General features: G+C 41.0%; 1 protein-coding gene across 2 annotated transcripts in view; it reads right to left on the bottom strand.

The window, feature by feature from the left end:
- Positions 1 to 16,896, bottom strand: part of LOC144696671 (interleukin-17 receptor A-like) — a 76,282-nt gene that overhangs the window by 34,491 nt on the left and 24,895 nt on the right. For both annotated transcript variants that reach the window (XM_078568243.1, XM_078568242.1), the window contains exons 2-7: positions 14,649 to 14,673; positions 6,561 to 6,707; positions 4,445 to 4,569; positions 2,748 to 2,874; positions 1,579 to 1,626; positions 859 to 1,010 (exon numbers count right to left, since the gene is read on the bottom strand). In XM_078568243.1, the coding sequence (XP_078424369.1) occupies positions 859 to 1,010; positions 1,579 to 1,626; positions 2,748 to 2,874; positions 4,445 to 4,569; positions 6,561 to 6,707; positions 14,649 to 14,673 (624 nt within the window). The remainder of the gene's footprint in view (positions 1 to 858; positions 1,011 to 1,578; positions 1,627 to 2,747; positions 2,875 to 4,444; positions 4,570 to 6,560; positions 6,708 to 14,648; positions 14,674 to 16,896) is intronic.

Consider the following 16,896-nt stretch of genomic DNA (forward strand, 5'->3'; position numbering starts at 1 on the left):
CCTAATAAGTGGGAATAAATGCTGTGTGAAAATATATAAAATCACATGTACATGATGTCACCATGATGATCCTGGCTCCCTGTGCCCAAATGCAAAAAGGGTCAAACACTTTATTCATGAAACACTTCCCTAAAAAGGGATTCTCAGTTGACCTTAATTCTCTTACAGGTGGCTGGAACTTGTTTAAAATGAACAAAAGGAATTTAGTAATAGTTGAACTTGGAATTCAAAGTTGTTAATCTAAATTGGGAGTATGGTGTTACTGTCTGAGTATTCCTTTATCCATGACAAATCTGGAAGTTATTTTTATATCATATCTGTGCTGAACCCTACAAAATATAGGCAATCAAAGAATCTGTACATTTGTTTAAACCTACATATTTACTGTGGCGTTAAGAGGTAACTTCATTTCAATATTATTTTATTATCTACTGGCAGCAGATTGTTGAGCTGATATAGTGCAACAAACCCACTGAATCAACTGCTGCGATACTTGTCAAACAAAAGTTAACTTATCAAATAAAGATCAGTAATACTAGCACAGTAGGGGAAAAAAAATCACCAATTTAGACCTTTGATCCTACTAAATAAGTAAATCTTTTGCAAAGAAAAAATAGCTGAAAATACACAGCACCTGAAAGAGAAAAGACAGGCTGATGTTGTGATGAAGGGTTTCTATCTGAAACACTAACCAGTCGTTTCACCTTTTCAGATACTGACTGACCAGTTATGGATATCCAGTGTTTACTTTCTCCATTTCAGAATTTGAGCATCTGAATGTTTTTCTTTGTAAACAAATCTTCTGATTGTGTTGAAGTAAATACAAAAGCTACATAAAAAATCAGCATAAGGTTTTACCTTCAAGATACACTGTTGGTTGCAGAGCTTCCCATCTGAACCATGACTACTCAAACAGACACGGTATTTGTTGGCGTACTTGCCAGCCTGGAAGAAGATGGTTGTCCTCATCTCACTTACGATGTGTGTGATATTGGGGTTCCATATACTCCCTGTTGACAGTAAATGCAGAGAGAAGTGGGAAAATAACAACACCTTACACGATAATAGTATCTGCCAAATAACCATAGGCACCATACGTGATATCGGCAAAATCCAATGTCTTCCATTTTTTTTTTTCCCTGCCCGATTTGACCTATATCCTCAGCCAAGCAATAACCATGGCATAATACCAACTACTGTGTATCAGACACTATGGGCCAGATTTTCATTTTGAGTCGGGACGCCAGCCTCAAGATAATTTCTGGGTTTGATCTTGTGCAGCTTTGGCATGACACGCGCTTTGTGATTTTTAAATGAAAGGCCACTTAATGGCTAAAGGGGAGAGAAGGGATGAGGGGGAGATAAGGAGGAGAGGATGGGGAGGCAAAAAGGGGAAGGGGGAGGGAAAAGGGAAGGGGTTGAAGAGGTGAAGGGGGGGAGAGAGGAGGAGGGGGAGGGTAGGGGATGGGGAGAAGAGAAGGGGAGAGGGTGCAGTGGAAGGGGAGGAGGTGGAGGAAGGGGGAGTAGGGAGTGAGTGGAAATTTGCCTGAGTGTATCTTTAAAGTAACCTTCACTTACCTCTACGTTTGCAGATCTCTGTATATTTGATTCGATCATCCTTACAACCTACAGAAAAAGTTCAGGTTAGCTTGCCCTCTACCAGGATAAAAGCAAATTACAAGCTGCTCTGAAACTTCGTAAAATGCAAAAATGAATGGTGTTTTACTGGAATTAGTTGCCTAGCTTCACTGCACAACTGGGCCTGAAAGGACTATACTGGGATTCCTGTTATCTGTGAGACTGTTCCCATCAAGTATCATTCAAAGCTTCTCACTTCTGATAAATCACCCAGAAATGGAAATGAAGATGTCCGTGCTCTCACTCAATTCCTGTTCCTCATTTCTCTCAGTCAGTCATACCTATTTGATAAACTTGTTTGCATGAACACAATGCAGAAGATACACTGAAAGATGGTGCTCATATGACACAGTTGCATTTTCAAAATGACTTATTACAAAATTGGACAATAGATGTAAATCTTCCCTGTCACTGAGTGACTTACTCTCAAATTTTCTAAATCATTAAATCCAATCTACTCAAACACTGCCTCTAAAATCTCTGGAAATGGTCTATACTGGACAGGTGAAAGAAAGTAAACTATGAAAAAATGAGAACACAAAATGTTTTCAGATATAACCTTGATCCCAGTGACTGAGTTAACCATTAACTAGAATATTAGCCTACTCTAATTTTATGTTAAGAATCAAAACAAAGAGTCTCACCACCAATAACACTTTATAGCATTAAACATTATGAATAAATGAATTTCTCTTTATTTATTTCTGTATATCTCGAAACTTATTATTTAAAAAGTGAATCCTGACATAATTCAGTGGTGTTTTGCAGGAGGTTCAGATCATGACGGGGTGAAGGAGCTGAAATGCCACAAGCGCTAAAGTATAACTGTTAGTGACTATCTATTGCTTATGCAAATCAGTAACTCCTCCCAGCTGGCACCATGTGCGGTTGTGAGAACACGCCAGATACTTCCCAACAAATCATTATTCGGCAAACCATGTGCATCCTTTCAGCAGCCGCCTCAGCTGTTCACCTGGCCACAGGAGATGCACAACCCAGTAAGATCTGTGCAAGAAGGACACAATATGGGATTTGAAAAGAAGAAAGCAAAAGTGGTGACATTTCCCAGTAATAGTGCACCACCAACACTAGCAACTGGGTAGACGCACTAGGCACAGTAAAATTGGATGCTAGACAATCATTATCTTGATTGATGTTGGCTCTTGGTAAGCTGCATGCAGACACCTTGTAGGTCTGCTCTGGTTCTGCCACAAATCTCTCCAGGGAGAAGGACCACTGCAAGAAAACACACACAATCAACTGCTTTCAGAAGCGATTCTATACTCTTTACACATCCAGACTTGGAATAACCAACTAAGATCACCTTTAACTGTTTGAGTACTATTGCCTTAGTTAAGACTCTCTCATTGCTCAGCATGTTATACATGCCAAGCAGGAAGAATAGCAAAACTTACCAATGTCGCCAGAAAAACTGAAATTTTAACTGTCCCAAATATTGGCTGTACACACAAAGATAGACTGAAAAATGCAGCAGATCATGGGATCATAACTTAAGCTGCAAGTGTATCCTACAATCATTTTTTTTTATTCGTCCCTAGGATGTGGGTGTCACTGGCAAAGCCAGCATTTGTTACTCATCCATAATTTCCCTTGGGCAGGGTGTGGAGGTGAACCACCTTCTTGAACCACTGCAGTCCATGTGCTGTAGGTACATCCACAGTGTGGTTAGGAAGGGCGTTTCAGGATTTTGACCCAGCAACAATGAAGAAATGGCGATATAGTTCCAAGTCTGGATTGTGTGTGACTTGGAGGGAACTTACAGGTGGTGGTGCTTCCATGTGTCTGCTGCCCTTGTTCTAGGTGATAGAGATCACAGGTTTGGAAGGAGCTGCCAAAGAAGCCTCAGAAAGTTGCTGCAAAGCATCTTGTAGATGGCACGCACTGCACTGGTGGAGGAGGGAGTGACTGTTGGTTGATGAGGTGCCGATCAAGTGGGCTGCTTTTTCTTGGATGGTGTCAAGCTTCTTGAGTGTTGTTGGAGTAGCATTCATCCAGGCAAGCGAGGAATATTTCATCACACTCCTGATGTGCCTTGTAGATGGTTCCAGGGTTGACCATACGGACAGTTCATTTGGATTTAGCTCCCAAACCCACGACCTTAACCACCTAGAAGGGCAAGGGCAACAGGTGCACTGGAACACCAGCACCTCGAAGTTGCTGCCTCAAGTCACACATTATCCCAACTTGGATAGATATCACAGTTTCTTCATCTTCACTGAGTAAAAATCTTGAAATATCTGACCCAACAACACTGCGGGAACAACATTTCTATGTCAACTGCAGTGTTTGAAGAAAGCAGCACACCAGACAGTAGTGTCAGGGATGGGGAATAAATGCTGGCCTGCTAGCAACACACAAATCGCAAAATTGATCTTTAAAAAAATGTCCACTCTCATTAGACAGATTCCTGCTCTGTTACTGCTTCACCTGCTTAAGAGTCCATTCCAGCTCACTCTGGTCTGCTGTGGCCCATTTGTGGTCAAAAAGGTCCCCTTCTTAGGATCATGATCTGCTTTGGCTGCATCTATCAAATCCCTTCCTTCCCCATTCCACAGGCCCAAACCCTGACCTAGTCTGTTCTTAGTGGTCAAATAGCCCTCAGCCTCCACCTTTCCCAACTCTGGTGGCCCGAGGGAGCAGTTCCCAAACCGAAACTGCGATACAGACTGGTACTGCGTTTCCAACCGTCAGGCTTCAGATCATAGAAGCTTGGTCAGCTACGAAAAGTGCAAACATAAGGAAAAGCCTGAGTTGTAACATCTACAGGGCTTTTTGTGGTACGTACCTTCTCTCCTTGTGGATTTACTTGGCTGCTTATCATGTTATTGAAGCGGTATTGAACACATTTCTCCTCTCCATTGCTCCGTTTTGTCACAGAGATCGCTACTCCTTGAGAATACTTTATACTGGCTGGAAAACCCAAATGTACCAAACAGATTAAGATATGTAGTAAAATCAAAACTTTATTCAGCGCAGAGGTTTAAGGATGCTATTATTAAACTGGGATGAAATATGTACTCATTATGGTGTTGAGGCATCAATGCACTCGTAATTTTGTTCCCCTCACGTTTTGGGTCCAGTGTCAGCATCAAGTGCATCACACATAACTGATCACATGGCCACACAATCAGCTCAGATATACCGGGTGATATAATCAGACAGCAGGATAGAGTTTCTGCCTTGATGTAATCAGTGACCAGAGTACAAATTACACCTGAAGCTACCATTTTGAGGTGTGTTTTGTTTCCACCTATAAGAGTTTTCACTCAAGCTATCTTGCAAATTGGTGAACACAAAATCTGCCAGGAGACAGCACAATTGGGCAGTGTGAACATAATTTTTTAAAAAAGCACTTAAAAATTCCTTGAGACATTTAAGAGTAGCTTGGTACAGTTTGATTAATACAGCTGAAAATGGATTTATAAGCATTTTAATCAGTGTCTATTCCACCACCTATAAGCAACAGAATTTAAATAACTGAAAATGATTTTAGTAAACTATACAGAACCATTTGTTAGTTATCTAGTATAATTGTCACTTTTTCAGTAAATCAAAAAAAATTCAAAAGTTTTTAAAACATGTCTATTAGTGGCCTTCCACTTAGAAAAACCAGTTTAATGTTTTTAGAGTCTCTTTGAACGTCACAATCAAGCATAATGGAAGAATAAGAATCTAGAACTAGGGAGCACATTTTCAAAATATGGGGTCACCTATTTAAGACGGAGATGAGGAGGAATTTCTTCTGAAGGTGCTAACCTATGGAATTCTCTTCCCCAGCAAGCAATGGAGACTGGGTCATTGAATATATTCAAGATTGAATTAGGCAGATTTTGATCTATGGAGGACACGCAGCAAAGTGATGTTAAGGCCACAATCATATCAGTTACGATCTTACTGGATGGTGGAGCAGGCTTGAGGGGTTAATAGCCTACTCCTGCTCCTATTTTTTATGTTCTCATAATTGGCAAAAATTTGCAATGGTGATTAATTCAATCTAGGGACATAAGCAGTTCAACGGCGGGGTTTCCTAAACTAGTGCAGCAGATTGTGGAAATTTGATTTGCACTGAATACAATTTTTGCTTAAAGTTCTTCAATCTTTGCAACAAAGGGCAATAGAAATGGAGCAAGGTCTTGTGAGGTGTGGGCAATGCCTAAGAGAAAGTCTGTAGCTGCAGCTTCAATGCTGAAAAACTACAGTGGCAGGTGGATGGGTAGGATACCAGGCACTAAGTTATTGGGAAGTAAAGGCCATCAATATAAGATAGTAATCAAGAAATCCAACAGAGAAGTCAGAAGAAACTTCTTTACCCAAATAGTGTGAGAATATGGAACATGCTACAACAGTGAGTGGTTGAAATGAATAGTATAGATGCTTTTAAGGTGAAGCTAGACAAGTATGAGCGAAAAGGGAATAAAGGGTTATGATAATAGATTTAGGTGAGGAAAGATTGGAGGAGACTTGAGTGGAACATAAATTCCGGCATTTACTAGTTTGATCAAAAGGCCTGTTTCTGTGCTGTGTAATCTTATGTAGAGCAGACCCAGAGGTGCAGGGAAAATATGCTTATGTACAGAATGTTTTTAAAATGTCTCCATATTTATCTGAAAAATGAATCAAGAAAAAAATAAAACCAAAGTCCATATCTCTGGGTTCATGGATCAGCCTGTTCATTTTGCTGCAACTTAAGGCACCAAAATAATCCACAAGTTCTTCCCCCATCCTCACTCATGGAGATGAAAATCACTCCTGAACAATTGCTGCAATGGCTGAAGAGTGACAGTCCATCGTCACTTCACACAGCTATCCTTTCAACAACAGACAACAAGACAAAAAAAGGGGAGGAACTCATCAAAATCTACCCACCCTCAAAGAAAAACCTTCTGATTTTGTGTGCTTACCATCTGTTCCCAATTTCCACCTGATGGACAGTACAGGTACTGAGATTCCAGTTGTATCCTCTTGCTTGTCTACATTTACTAGCAGTTTTTTGGGAGGTGAAGGTGTCCACTTGGAAGGTGTTAGCCAACTGCTATCCAAACAGCCACCTAGCATGAGAATGGGGATGAAAATACAACATATTTTTCCCACCTTGTTAGTCAATTCTAATTGAAAAAAAAAACTAATTTAGAAACAAGTCACTCTCCAGTTTCTGACCGTACTACTAGGTTAGGAACACAACTGCTAAACAGAAGCACCGAGGGGAGGCCATGCCTCCCCTCACAGGTTGGAGAAGACTTCCAGAGATACCCTCTTCTGTGTCTTTGGTCAGTATTTCAGGATAGGCACTGGTGCTGGCCCGTGGGTCAGCTGCCAATCCTGGGTGGAACAATAATGGGAAAACAACTTGTGCTGTCGCTGACTCCAATCTGTCAGGCCACAGCTGGGATGCATCACAAGTGCTGCAGTCATTTGATCACAGAAAGGCACTGAAATTAGTCAAACAGAAGCTTCCAGCAGACCACTCTACCCTGGCAAGTTTGTGGATACCAATAAACCAATTATAGTTACACTTATCAAAATATGATAATTTCCTTCATAATGTGATCTCTGATCTACAGGATCTCACTTTGCAAGTCAGAAACTCAGTTGTTCTTGACTGAATCATTCTGCCAATTAGAAAAGTACACAATTAGCAGATAGTGAAAACTGCGTCACAAGGCCTTGACTGTACTTGTGGTGGGAGCCAAAAAGGGCAAGACTCTCAAAGTCATACATAGTGAAAAGGATGCCAAAGGGTAAAGGAATAAAGAATGCAACAAAGAACAGCTTCATTTCTAATGATAAAAAACAACTCTACGTTTTTTGTGACACCTGACACATTTTACAGAATGTGTATTTTATGTGACTTAGTTCCAAAATAACATTATCCAGTATAATCAGGCATCTAAACAATGACTCAGAAAAAGGAGAGCCCCGCATTCCCAGCCAACAGCATCAGTCTCCTGAAGTCAGATTTGGAATGTCTCTCAGGTAAATTTGAAGTTGCATCACCTGCATGTTTTGGTTGGAGCTGCTCTGGGATCTTCTCTTGTAACTTATATCACTAATATGAATATAAAGAAGAGCAGAAAAAGGCCATTCGGCCCCTTGAGCCTGCTCTGCCATTTAATAAGATCATGGCTGATCTGCTTGTGTTTCGAATTCCACATTCCCATTTACCTCCGATGACCTTTGATTCCCTTGCCTAATGAGAATCTATCTCCCTCTGCCTTAAAAATATTCAATGGCCCTGCCTCCACCGCCTTATGAGGCAGAGTGTTCCAAAGCCGCAAGGGCAATCCCTAATTTTAAAACAGTGACCCCTAGTTCTGGACTTACCCACAATGGGAAACCTAATTTCCACGTCCACCTTGTCAAGACCATTCAGGATCCTGTATACTTCAATCATGTCACCTTTTACTCTTCTAAACTCCAGTGGAAACAAGCCCAATCTGTCCAACCTTTCTTCATAAAACAACCCATTCATTCCAGGTATCAATTTAGTAAACCTCCTCTGAACCACCTCCAATGCATTTACATCCTTCCTTAAATAAGGAGGCCAAAGCTGCACACAGTATTCGAGATGCAGTCTCACCAATGCCCTGTATAACTGAAGCATAACATCATTCCATGTTCAATTCCTCTCTCAATAAGGGATAGCATTCAATTAGCCTTCTTAATTACTTGCTGTGCCTAGCAGGGAGGAAGACCCTGCTTAAAAAGTATCCAGCAACAAAAGTGATTAAAAAAAAATCAAAGCAGCATCTGGTAAAGCCATTCATTTCTTTGCTTTACATGAGGGGTCTAATTTTAATTAAAAAATAATTTCCCTACCCTTTCTTTCTCCTTCAAAAAATAGCGAATGTCTTTCAATTTATAGCAAAACCTGAAGATCTCTTGAGGTGAGTGTTGCGGGTTTGTGGCCAATAAATAACAAGTTCTGCACTCCGTGTGTCTGCGGTGACAACTACTACCGACAGGTGGCAAGGCAGTCTAGATTTGGCATGCCTCATGATATTAGTGCATTGCAAAGGAGAGTAATTCTCATGGAGGGCGGAGTGCCCTAAGGATCAATGTTGCTATTTACAATCTATATGAATGAATAGGCGAAGAGACCAAGAGTAATATATTCAAGTTTTCTGATGGTGAAAACTGGTGGGAATGTAAGATAAAAGCAAAAAAACTGCGGATGCTGGAAATCCAAAACAAAAACAAAAATACCTGGAAAAACTCAGCAGGTCTGACAGCATCTGCGGAGTGGAACATAGTTAACATTTCGAGTCCATATGACTCTTCAACAGAACTAAGTAAAAATAGAAAAGAGGTGAAATATAAGCTGGTTTAAGGGGGGGTGGGACAGGTAGAGCTGGATAGAGGGCCAGTGATAGGTGGAGATAACCAAAAGATGTCATAAACAAAAGGACAAAGAGGTGTTGAAGGTGGTGATATTATCTAAGGAAGGTGATAATAGGTGACATTAAGGGTAGAAAGCAGGACGAGCAAGGTACAGATAGCCCTAGTGAGGATGGGGTGGGGGGAAGGGATAGAAATAGGCTAAAAGGTAGAGATAAAACAATGGATGGAAATACATTTAAAAATAATGGAAATAGGTGGGAAAAGAAAAATTGGGTGTTCGTCACGCTGGGTGGACCTGAATTGGCCCGGCCACATAAAATGGAGGCACAAACCCGATCGGGGCGCTGATCAGGTCCCCGCCTGCCCGTGCCCACTCCGCCTGCCTGACAGGCAGAAAATTCTGCCCAATATTCCAACTGAAGCTTAACCAGTGTTTTATACAGCTTGCTTGCTTTTGTACTCCATGCCCCCTTTGTTTTATATTGCCTCACCTTGTTCTTCCTGCCAAAATGAATCACTTCACATTTCTCTGCATTAAGTTTCACAATGCTTCCAAGTTTTATATCATGCACAAATTTTGTAATCGTGTCCTGTACACCAAAGTCTAGGTCAGTAATATATATCAAGGAAAGCAATGGTCCCATCACCAAATCCTGGAGAACCCCACTTTATACATTCCTCCAGTTCACCACTATTCTCTGTTTCCTGTCACTCAGCCAATTTTGTATCCAGACTGCTACTGTCCTTTTATTCCAACTTTGCTGATAAGCCTGTTATGTGGCATTCATCAAATGCTTTTTGGAAGTCCATCTGCACCACATTAACCACATGACCCTTATCGACCCTCTCCAAACCCTCATCAAAAACTCACACAAGTTAGTTAAGCATGATTTGCCCCTAACAGATCTTTGCTGGGTTTGCTTAAAAATCCACATTTGTGGAAGTACTGTTAATCTAGTTCTGAATGATCATTTCTAAAAACTTTCCCACTAACTTGGTTAAAGTGACTGGCCTGGTGTTGTTGGGCTTATTCTAACAACCTCGTTCAAAAAGGAGTGTATCCTTTGGGGGAGAATTTTCTCCCTGACGGGCAGGCTAGGTGGGTGCCACCATTTTGTGTGGGTGGGCCAATTAAGACCCACCCAGCGTGACGCGCACCAGGAGGCGCTCAGCTCTACCTGTGCGGGTGGGGGGGAGGAGGGAGAGTCAGGGCCTGCGCACGAAAGAGTGCAGAAATCTCCCTGAGGCACAGAGTTGCCTCAAGGAGATTTAGAAAAGTCATAAAAATGTGAACAATAAAAAAATTAAATTATTCAGACATGTCCCCTCATGTGACATTGCCATATGAGCTGGGACATGTTTATGAACTTACATGAAACATTTTATTAAATTAATAAACACTTCATGAAACCTCCTCCCGCTCATGGATGAAGTTCCATGAAAAACGCGAAGGCCGCCTGGGCTCTTCGCCTGCCCGCCAATCTTAAGGTTGGATGGGCAGCCCTGACAAGTACCTCAATTAGTTGATTAATGGCCTTAATAGGCCTTTGACAGTTCGGCAGGCGCGCAGCAGACTCTGGTGCGCGCCTGCCGAACTGAAGATCGGAATGACGTGCGGTGACGTTGGGATGCACGTCCGACGTCACCACATGTCATTTTATGTGTTGGCGTTCGGGGCCTGCCCCCGCATGCTGAATGGAAGATTCAGTCCTTGTAATTTTCCAGTCCTGTGGCACCACGCCTGTATCTAAAGAGGAAAGTTGTTACCAATGCCTCTGTAATTTCCACCTTTAGTTTCCTTAGATGCCTCTCATTTGGTTCTGGTGACTTACCAGCTTCAAGTACAGTCGGTCTATCTAATAACTCCTCTTTATAAATTTCTAGCCCATTCAGTGTCTCAACTATCCCCTCTTTCATGATGACTTGGGTCGCATGTTCTTCCTTGGTAAAGATGCAAAGTATTCATTTAGCATCTCAACCATGGCCACTGCCTCCATGTGTAAATTCTCTTTTAGGCCTTACTCCCATTTTTATCACCTTTTTACTATTTATATGCCTATAAATGGGTTTTAGATTCCCTTTTAAGTTAGCCCCTTCTCATACTCTCTCTTTGCTTCTCTTATTTGTTTTTTCACTTCCACTCTGCAGCTTCTATATTCAACCTCCTCTCAATTGTATTATCCACTTGACATCTATCATATGAAGGACTGGTTAGCTTGGCTGGCTAGATGGCTAGCGTGTGGATCAGCTCAAGCCCAACAGTGGAAGGATCAATATCCATTCTAGCCTGCCACCTCACCCTACCTGTGGTAAGAAATCATGCCACTTTGCGAATAATCTTTGGAATACATCCAGCAATATAATGGTACTTCTATTGTTTCTTAGTTCTAACCAAATAGATTATGCCCTTGACCCTTCCAAGACCCTTCCCTCCAACACTGTAATGTTTTCCTTAATCAATATTGTTACCCCTCTTCCTTTCTTTCCTTCTCTACCTTTCCTGAACATCTTTTGTCCAGGAATATTTAGTACCCAGCCCTGCCCTTTTTTGAGCTAGGTCTCTGTTACTGCCACAAAATTATATTTTCACCTGGCAATCCACACCTGCAGCTCACCACACTTTATTTACCACACTTCGTGTATTTACATACATGCATAATAGATCTAATTCAGATCTTATTACATTCCTTCTTACTCTGACCCACCTTACCACTTTCTTACTCTAGTGATATCTGTCTCTCCAAATTCCTGTACATCTTGGTTTTCTTCTCTAACATTACTTCCTGGTGCCCACACCCGTCAAGTTAGTTTAAACCCTTCCCAACAAATCGCTCCACAAGGAAAGTGGTCCCGGCTCTATTCAGGTGTAACCTATCCAGTCTGCACAGGTCCCATCACCCCCAGAACCAGTTCCAATGTCCCAGGAAACTAAAGGCATCCCTACTGCACCATCTCTCCATTTATCTGCTCTATTCTCCCATTTCTATATTCGCTATTGCATGGCACTGGGAGTGATCCAGAGATTACTACCTTTGAGGTCCTGCCTGATAGTTTCTTCCCCAGCTCTCTAAATTTTGCCTGCAGGACCTGATCCCTCTTTCTACTTATGTCATTGGTACTGATGGAGTATAATGTGGGGAAGTGTGAAATCATTCATTTTGGTCGTAAGAATAGAAAAGCAGAATATTTTTTTTAAAAGTCTGAACATTACAAATGTTGATATTCAGGGAGACATGGCTGTATATTGTACAAGAAACACAAAGTTACCATGCTGCAGATACAGTAAGCAATCAGGAAGGAAAATGGCATTTTGCTCTTTATTGCAAGGCGACTGGAGTACAAGAACAAGATGTCTTGCGACAATTGTATAGGGCCTTGGTGAGACCACACCTTGAATTGTGTGTGGAGTTTTGGTTGCCCTTTGCATGTTTCTAAAACTCTTCCAACCTTCAGGCCTACTTCTATTCTTTGAAATATGATAAGCCTCTTCTATTAATCTAATGCTATCTTTAATTTCCCTAGAAAGCCACAAATGGATCTTTCTCACTGAGTTTTGTTTTTCTAAAGGTAACAAAGGCATGTATGTGGGTTTCAGTAGCCAATGAGCTGAGGCAGGGCTGAGTTGGGTGATGTTATGTGGGTGGAAATAGGTGGCCTTACTGATGGTGGGGATATGTGGTTGGAAGCTCACCTCATGTCAAATATGACACCAAGATTGCAAACAAGCTGGCTCAGCATCAGATTAATGCCAGGTAGAGAGAGTAGGTCTGTGGCAAGGTAACAGAGTTTGTGGCAGGGAGAAAGATAAAGGCTTTTGGTTCCCAACATTTAGTTGAAGAGAATTTCTGCTCATCCTGTACCATATGTCGGACAAGCAGTCTGGCAATTTAGGGGCATTGGAGGGGCTGAGAGAGATGGTGGTGAGGTAGAGCTGGATGTTGTCAACACTCGTGGAAACCGAGATGATGATGCCGAGGATAGCTTGTAGCTGCCTACTTTTCAACTATTTAAAATAACCAGCTGGAAGTTCATTCTCTAAGTGCAGCAAGTGAATAATCTTTTTGTGTGTAGCACTGGTGCAAAAATAGGCCTAGAAACAAATGCAGTGCACATCCTCTCGTGGTGCAGGCATATAGTTACATTATTTATCTAATGTCAGATATGCAAAGTAGCTGTAAGGCGCTTCTTTTTCCAGTACCAAAATGTTTTCTACTGTCATGAAGCCAGGTGAACATTCAACAAAGCGCTATACGAAGGCAGTTAATTTATAATAGTGATGTAACACATCTTAATATTATTTTAAACCATCCCTTGTGTGCAGTATTAAAACTGCTTACATATGCATGTGATGACTCCTGTGTCACTTTGTGAATTGTTAACGGTTGCTGTATTTACCTTGTTTGATTCATCAGCTACTATGGTAATTTTATTATTATAATGTCAGGGGGAAAGATGATTGTCATGTTCTGGTTCAAATTCTGTACAAGGTGTGATTTAACATGATAACTTGATGAGGGAGTTTTCGGGCAGGTTCAGCACTTGGAAGGTCCATCACTGCTACAGATCAGAGGGCTCAAGCTGATGACAATTTGCTGCAGAAATCTTTCACACAGAATGTTTTAATAATAAAAAAGAGGGAAATAACAATAATACCGATGGAACAAGATCTGTGGTGGTGGCGGCGGCAAGCTGATCTATTGATCATTTTGGACTCCAATATGCTTTTAAGAGAGCGGAAAAAACATATTTCACACAATTCCATTCACTGCGAGTGCCCGATCCGCAGCCCCCACACATTTTGGACAGGCACCAGGCAGAGGCTAGTTCCCTCCCTTTTCTTCCATGGGTGGAAAAGCGGAGGCAGAGTTACACCGACATTTTTGTGCAAGTACTGGTGACTGGCTCTGGAACATCACGTGGAAATATTGAACCCCATGGCCCTACCTCTGCTCCAAGGCCGTCCCAGCTCAGAGCACATCATGGTGAGTGCACAGGGTAAGCTCACAGAAAGAACACAAAAAAGGAGGAGAATGAAAGGTTACTCTATTTCCTCTAATTGCTCAAGGACATGCTCCAATTAGGGCTACAGGTCTGTCAATGCTACTGTGAAGTGGAATTCAGGAGAGTTGTGAAGATGCTCTGGAGATAATTCTGCCTCATGTTTTTGGCCTCCACCTCTCAAAAGAAACACACTTGAGAATTAATTATTCAGACAGTCCCCCAAAAGCTGTGGTTCATGATGGTACACCCATGAGCCTGTTGGCATTCTCACAAGAGTTTGGAACTATACATCTAATATTAAATGTTATCACTATAGTAACAAATGGAATATATCAATCTACTGATCATCTTGATGTGCTCATTTCAACTTATTAAACAATGGGTTGTCCAGTATGATCATTTACTAAAACAGTAAATAATTGACTGATTCACCTGTCCATTCCATGAGGGCTTAAACATAAATCTAGAAAGCAGAGCAGCAGACCGAAATTTTTAAAATTACATTATTAAAGTGATCTATCAAATTGGTCAGCTGTACAAACAATTCTTATTGAAACATGCGGCCAAAACTGCCTGCCGATTTGAAGGCCTTTCAAGGGTGAGCATTGGCAACAAATAAAAGGACATATTAAAATGTTAACTGTACTTACCAGTTTGAATGGTACAATTCAGACCCTGTTAGGAAAAAGACAAACAATGAGACATTTCTTGTATGAGAAAATGCAACACTATGTTTAATATAGTTATGGGTCATGAACAGAAATGCTTGAGGGAGTCACATGAACTGGTATTCAGTGAGTTAACATTGTTGGTCTCTTTATTTTTAAAAACAGGAAGTATTTAAAAACAGGAAGTATATTTACCACATTATCAGTATGATTTGCGGTTATTTCTTGTCTCCTTTGCTCACCAGACATATAATGCATTACACCCAATTCTGGGCTAGCAATGCCCTGTAAACAACAATGGCCAGTTTAATAGCTTTTGATGCTGTTGGCTGCAGGGGGAATGTTGGCAGGAACAATGGGAAAGCTCCTTGGTTGCCTTTGAGCATGCGCCATAGGAACTTCAACGTCCACAAGCCCAGGCAGGATCGAATCTTGGTTTAATACCTCCTTCTCAGTACTGTACAGGAGAATCAGCTTTGATAATGTGTTTAAGTTCGGGACTATGAGTTAAATCTATAATTTTCAGATCCACAGGTGAGAGTGTTAATCATTGAGCCAACCTGAAACAATTCATTCTGAAACTAGATGACATAAAAAGGAAGTTTGTTATAACATTCAAACCTTCTTGATAAGCCGGTTTTAAATGAGCTTTGGTGCAGACTCAACAAAGCATAATGTTCTAGAAAAACACAGCATTGCACAATAATCATCTTTGATGACTCACACATTGCTGACTTGGAAATTCCCTACCCATTTTGAAGAATGGTCTGGTGTGACAAAATATAAAGGGACCACTTGGCCAAATCTGCATCTTGCCACAAATTCTCATGTGCCAGGAACGCACTATTGAGAAATGACCCTCCTTCTCATCACAGATATTACTAACTTAACATCCATGTTACAACAAAGTAATTCTTAGACCCAATCAGAAAAATATAGGTGCATAAATCTATGTACCCCTGACAATACTTGGTGTACTTTTTGCTGGTGAGACAGTTTGGAGGGAACACGGTTATTACCAAGGAAGAAGATGCTACCCAGGCCATGGTAAAAGAGGAGGTAATTCAGACACTAGAAGAAAGATTAACCAGGGAAGTTAAAGACAGTATCAAATTTAAAAAAAACATACAACGTGGCAAAGATTAGTGGTAAGCCAGAGGATTTGGAAAGTTTTAAAAACCAACAAAAGATGACTAAAAGAAACCAAAGAGGGAGAAAATAAACTTTCAGGGTAAACTAGCAAGTAATATAAAAATGGATAGTAAGAGCGTCTTTAAATATATAAAAAGGAAGAGAGGGGCCCCTTAGAGAATGAAGTTGGGGAAATAATAATGGGGAACCAGGAAATGGCACAGGAGTTGAATAAATACTTTGCATCAGTCTTCACAGTGGAAGATACTAATAGCATTCCAAAAATACTAAATAGTCAAGGGGCAAGAGGACGGGAGGAAATAAATACAATAACTATCATTAGAGAGAAAGTACTAGGGAAACCAACGGGGCTAGATGCTGATAAGTCCCCTGGACATGATGGGTTGTATCCTAGGATATTCGAGGAAGTTACAGAGATAGTGGATGCACTGGTGGTAATCTGCAAAGAATCCTTAGATTCTGGAAAAGTCCCAAAGGAAAACTGCCATTGTAACATCCTTAATCAAAAAAGGCGGGAGACAAAAAACAGGTAACTATAGGCCAGTTAGCTTAACATCTGTCATTGGGAAAATGTTAGAGTTTATTATAAAGGATGTAATAGCAGAGCATTTAGAAATGCATAATATAATCAAGCAGTCAGCATGGCTTCATGAAGGGAAAATCATGTCTGACAAATTTATTAGAATTCTTTGAGGAGGTAACAAGCAGAAAGATAAAGGGGAACCAGTAAATGTAATATATTTGGATTTCCAAAAGGCATTCAATAAGGTGCCGCACATAAGGCATTGATAAGATTCCATAGTGTTGGGGGTAGTATATCAGCATGGATGTAGGATTGGCTAGCTAATAGAAGACAGAGAGTTGCGATAAGGGGGGCATTTTCAGGATGGCAACCTGTAACTAGTGGAGTGCCACAGGGATCAGTGCTGGGGCCTCAATTATTTTCAATATATATTAATGAATTAGATGAGGGAAGTGAATGTATTATAGCCAGGTTTGTGGATGACACAAAAATAGGTGGTAAGGCAAGTGGTGAGGATGACACAAGGAGTCTACAAAGGGATATTGACAGGTTAAG

This window comes from Cetorhinus maximus, chromosome 22 (genome assembly GCF_964194155.1).
Source record: "Cetorhinus maximus chromosome 22, sCetMax3.hap1.1, whole genome shotgun sequence".
NCBI lineage: Eukaryota > Metazoa > Chordata > Chondrichthyes > Lamniformes > Cetorhinidae > Cetorhinus > Cetorhinus maximus.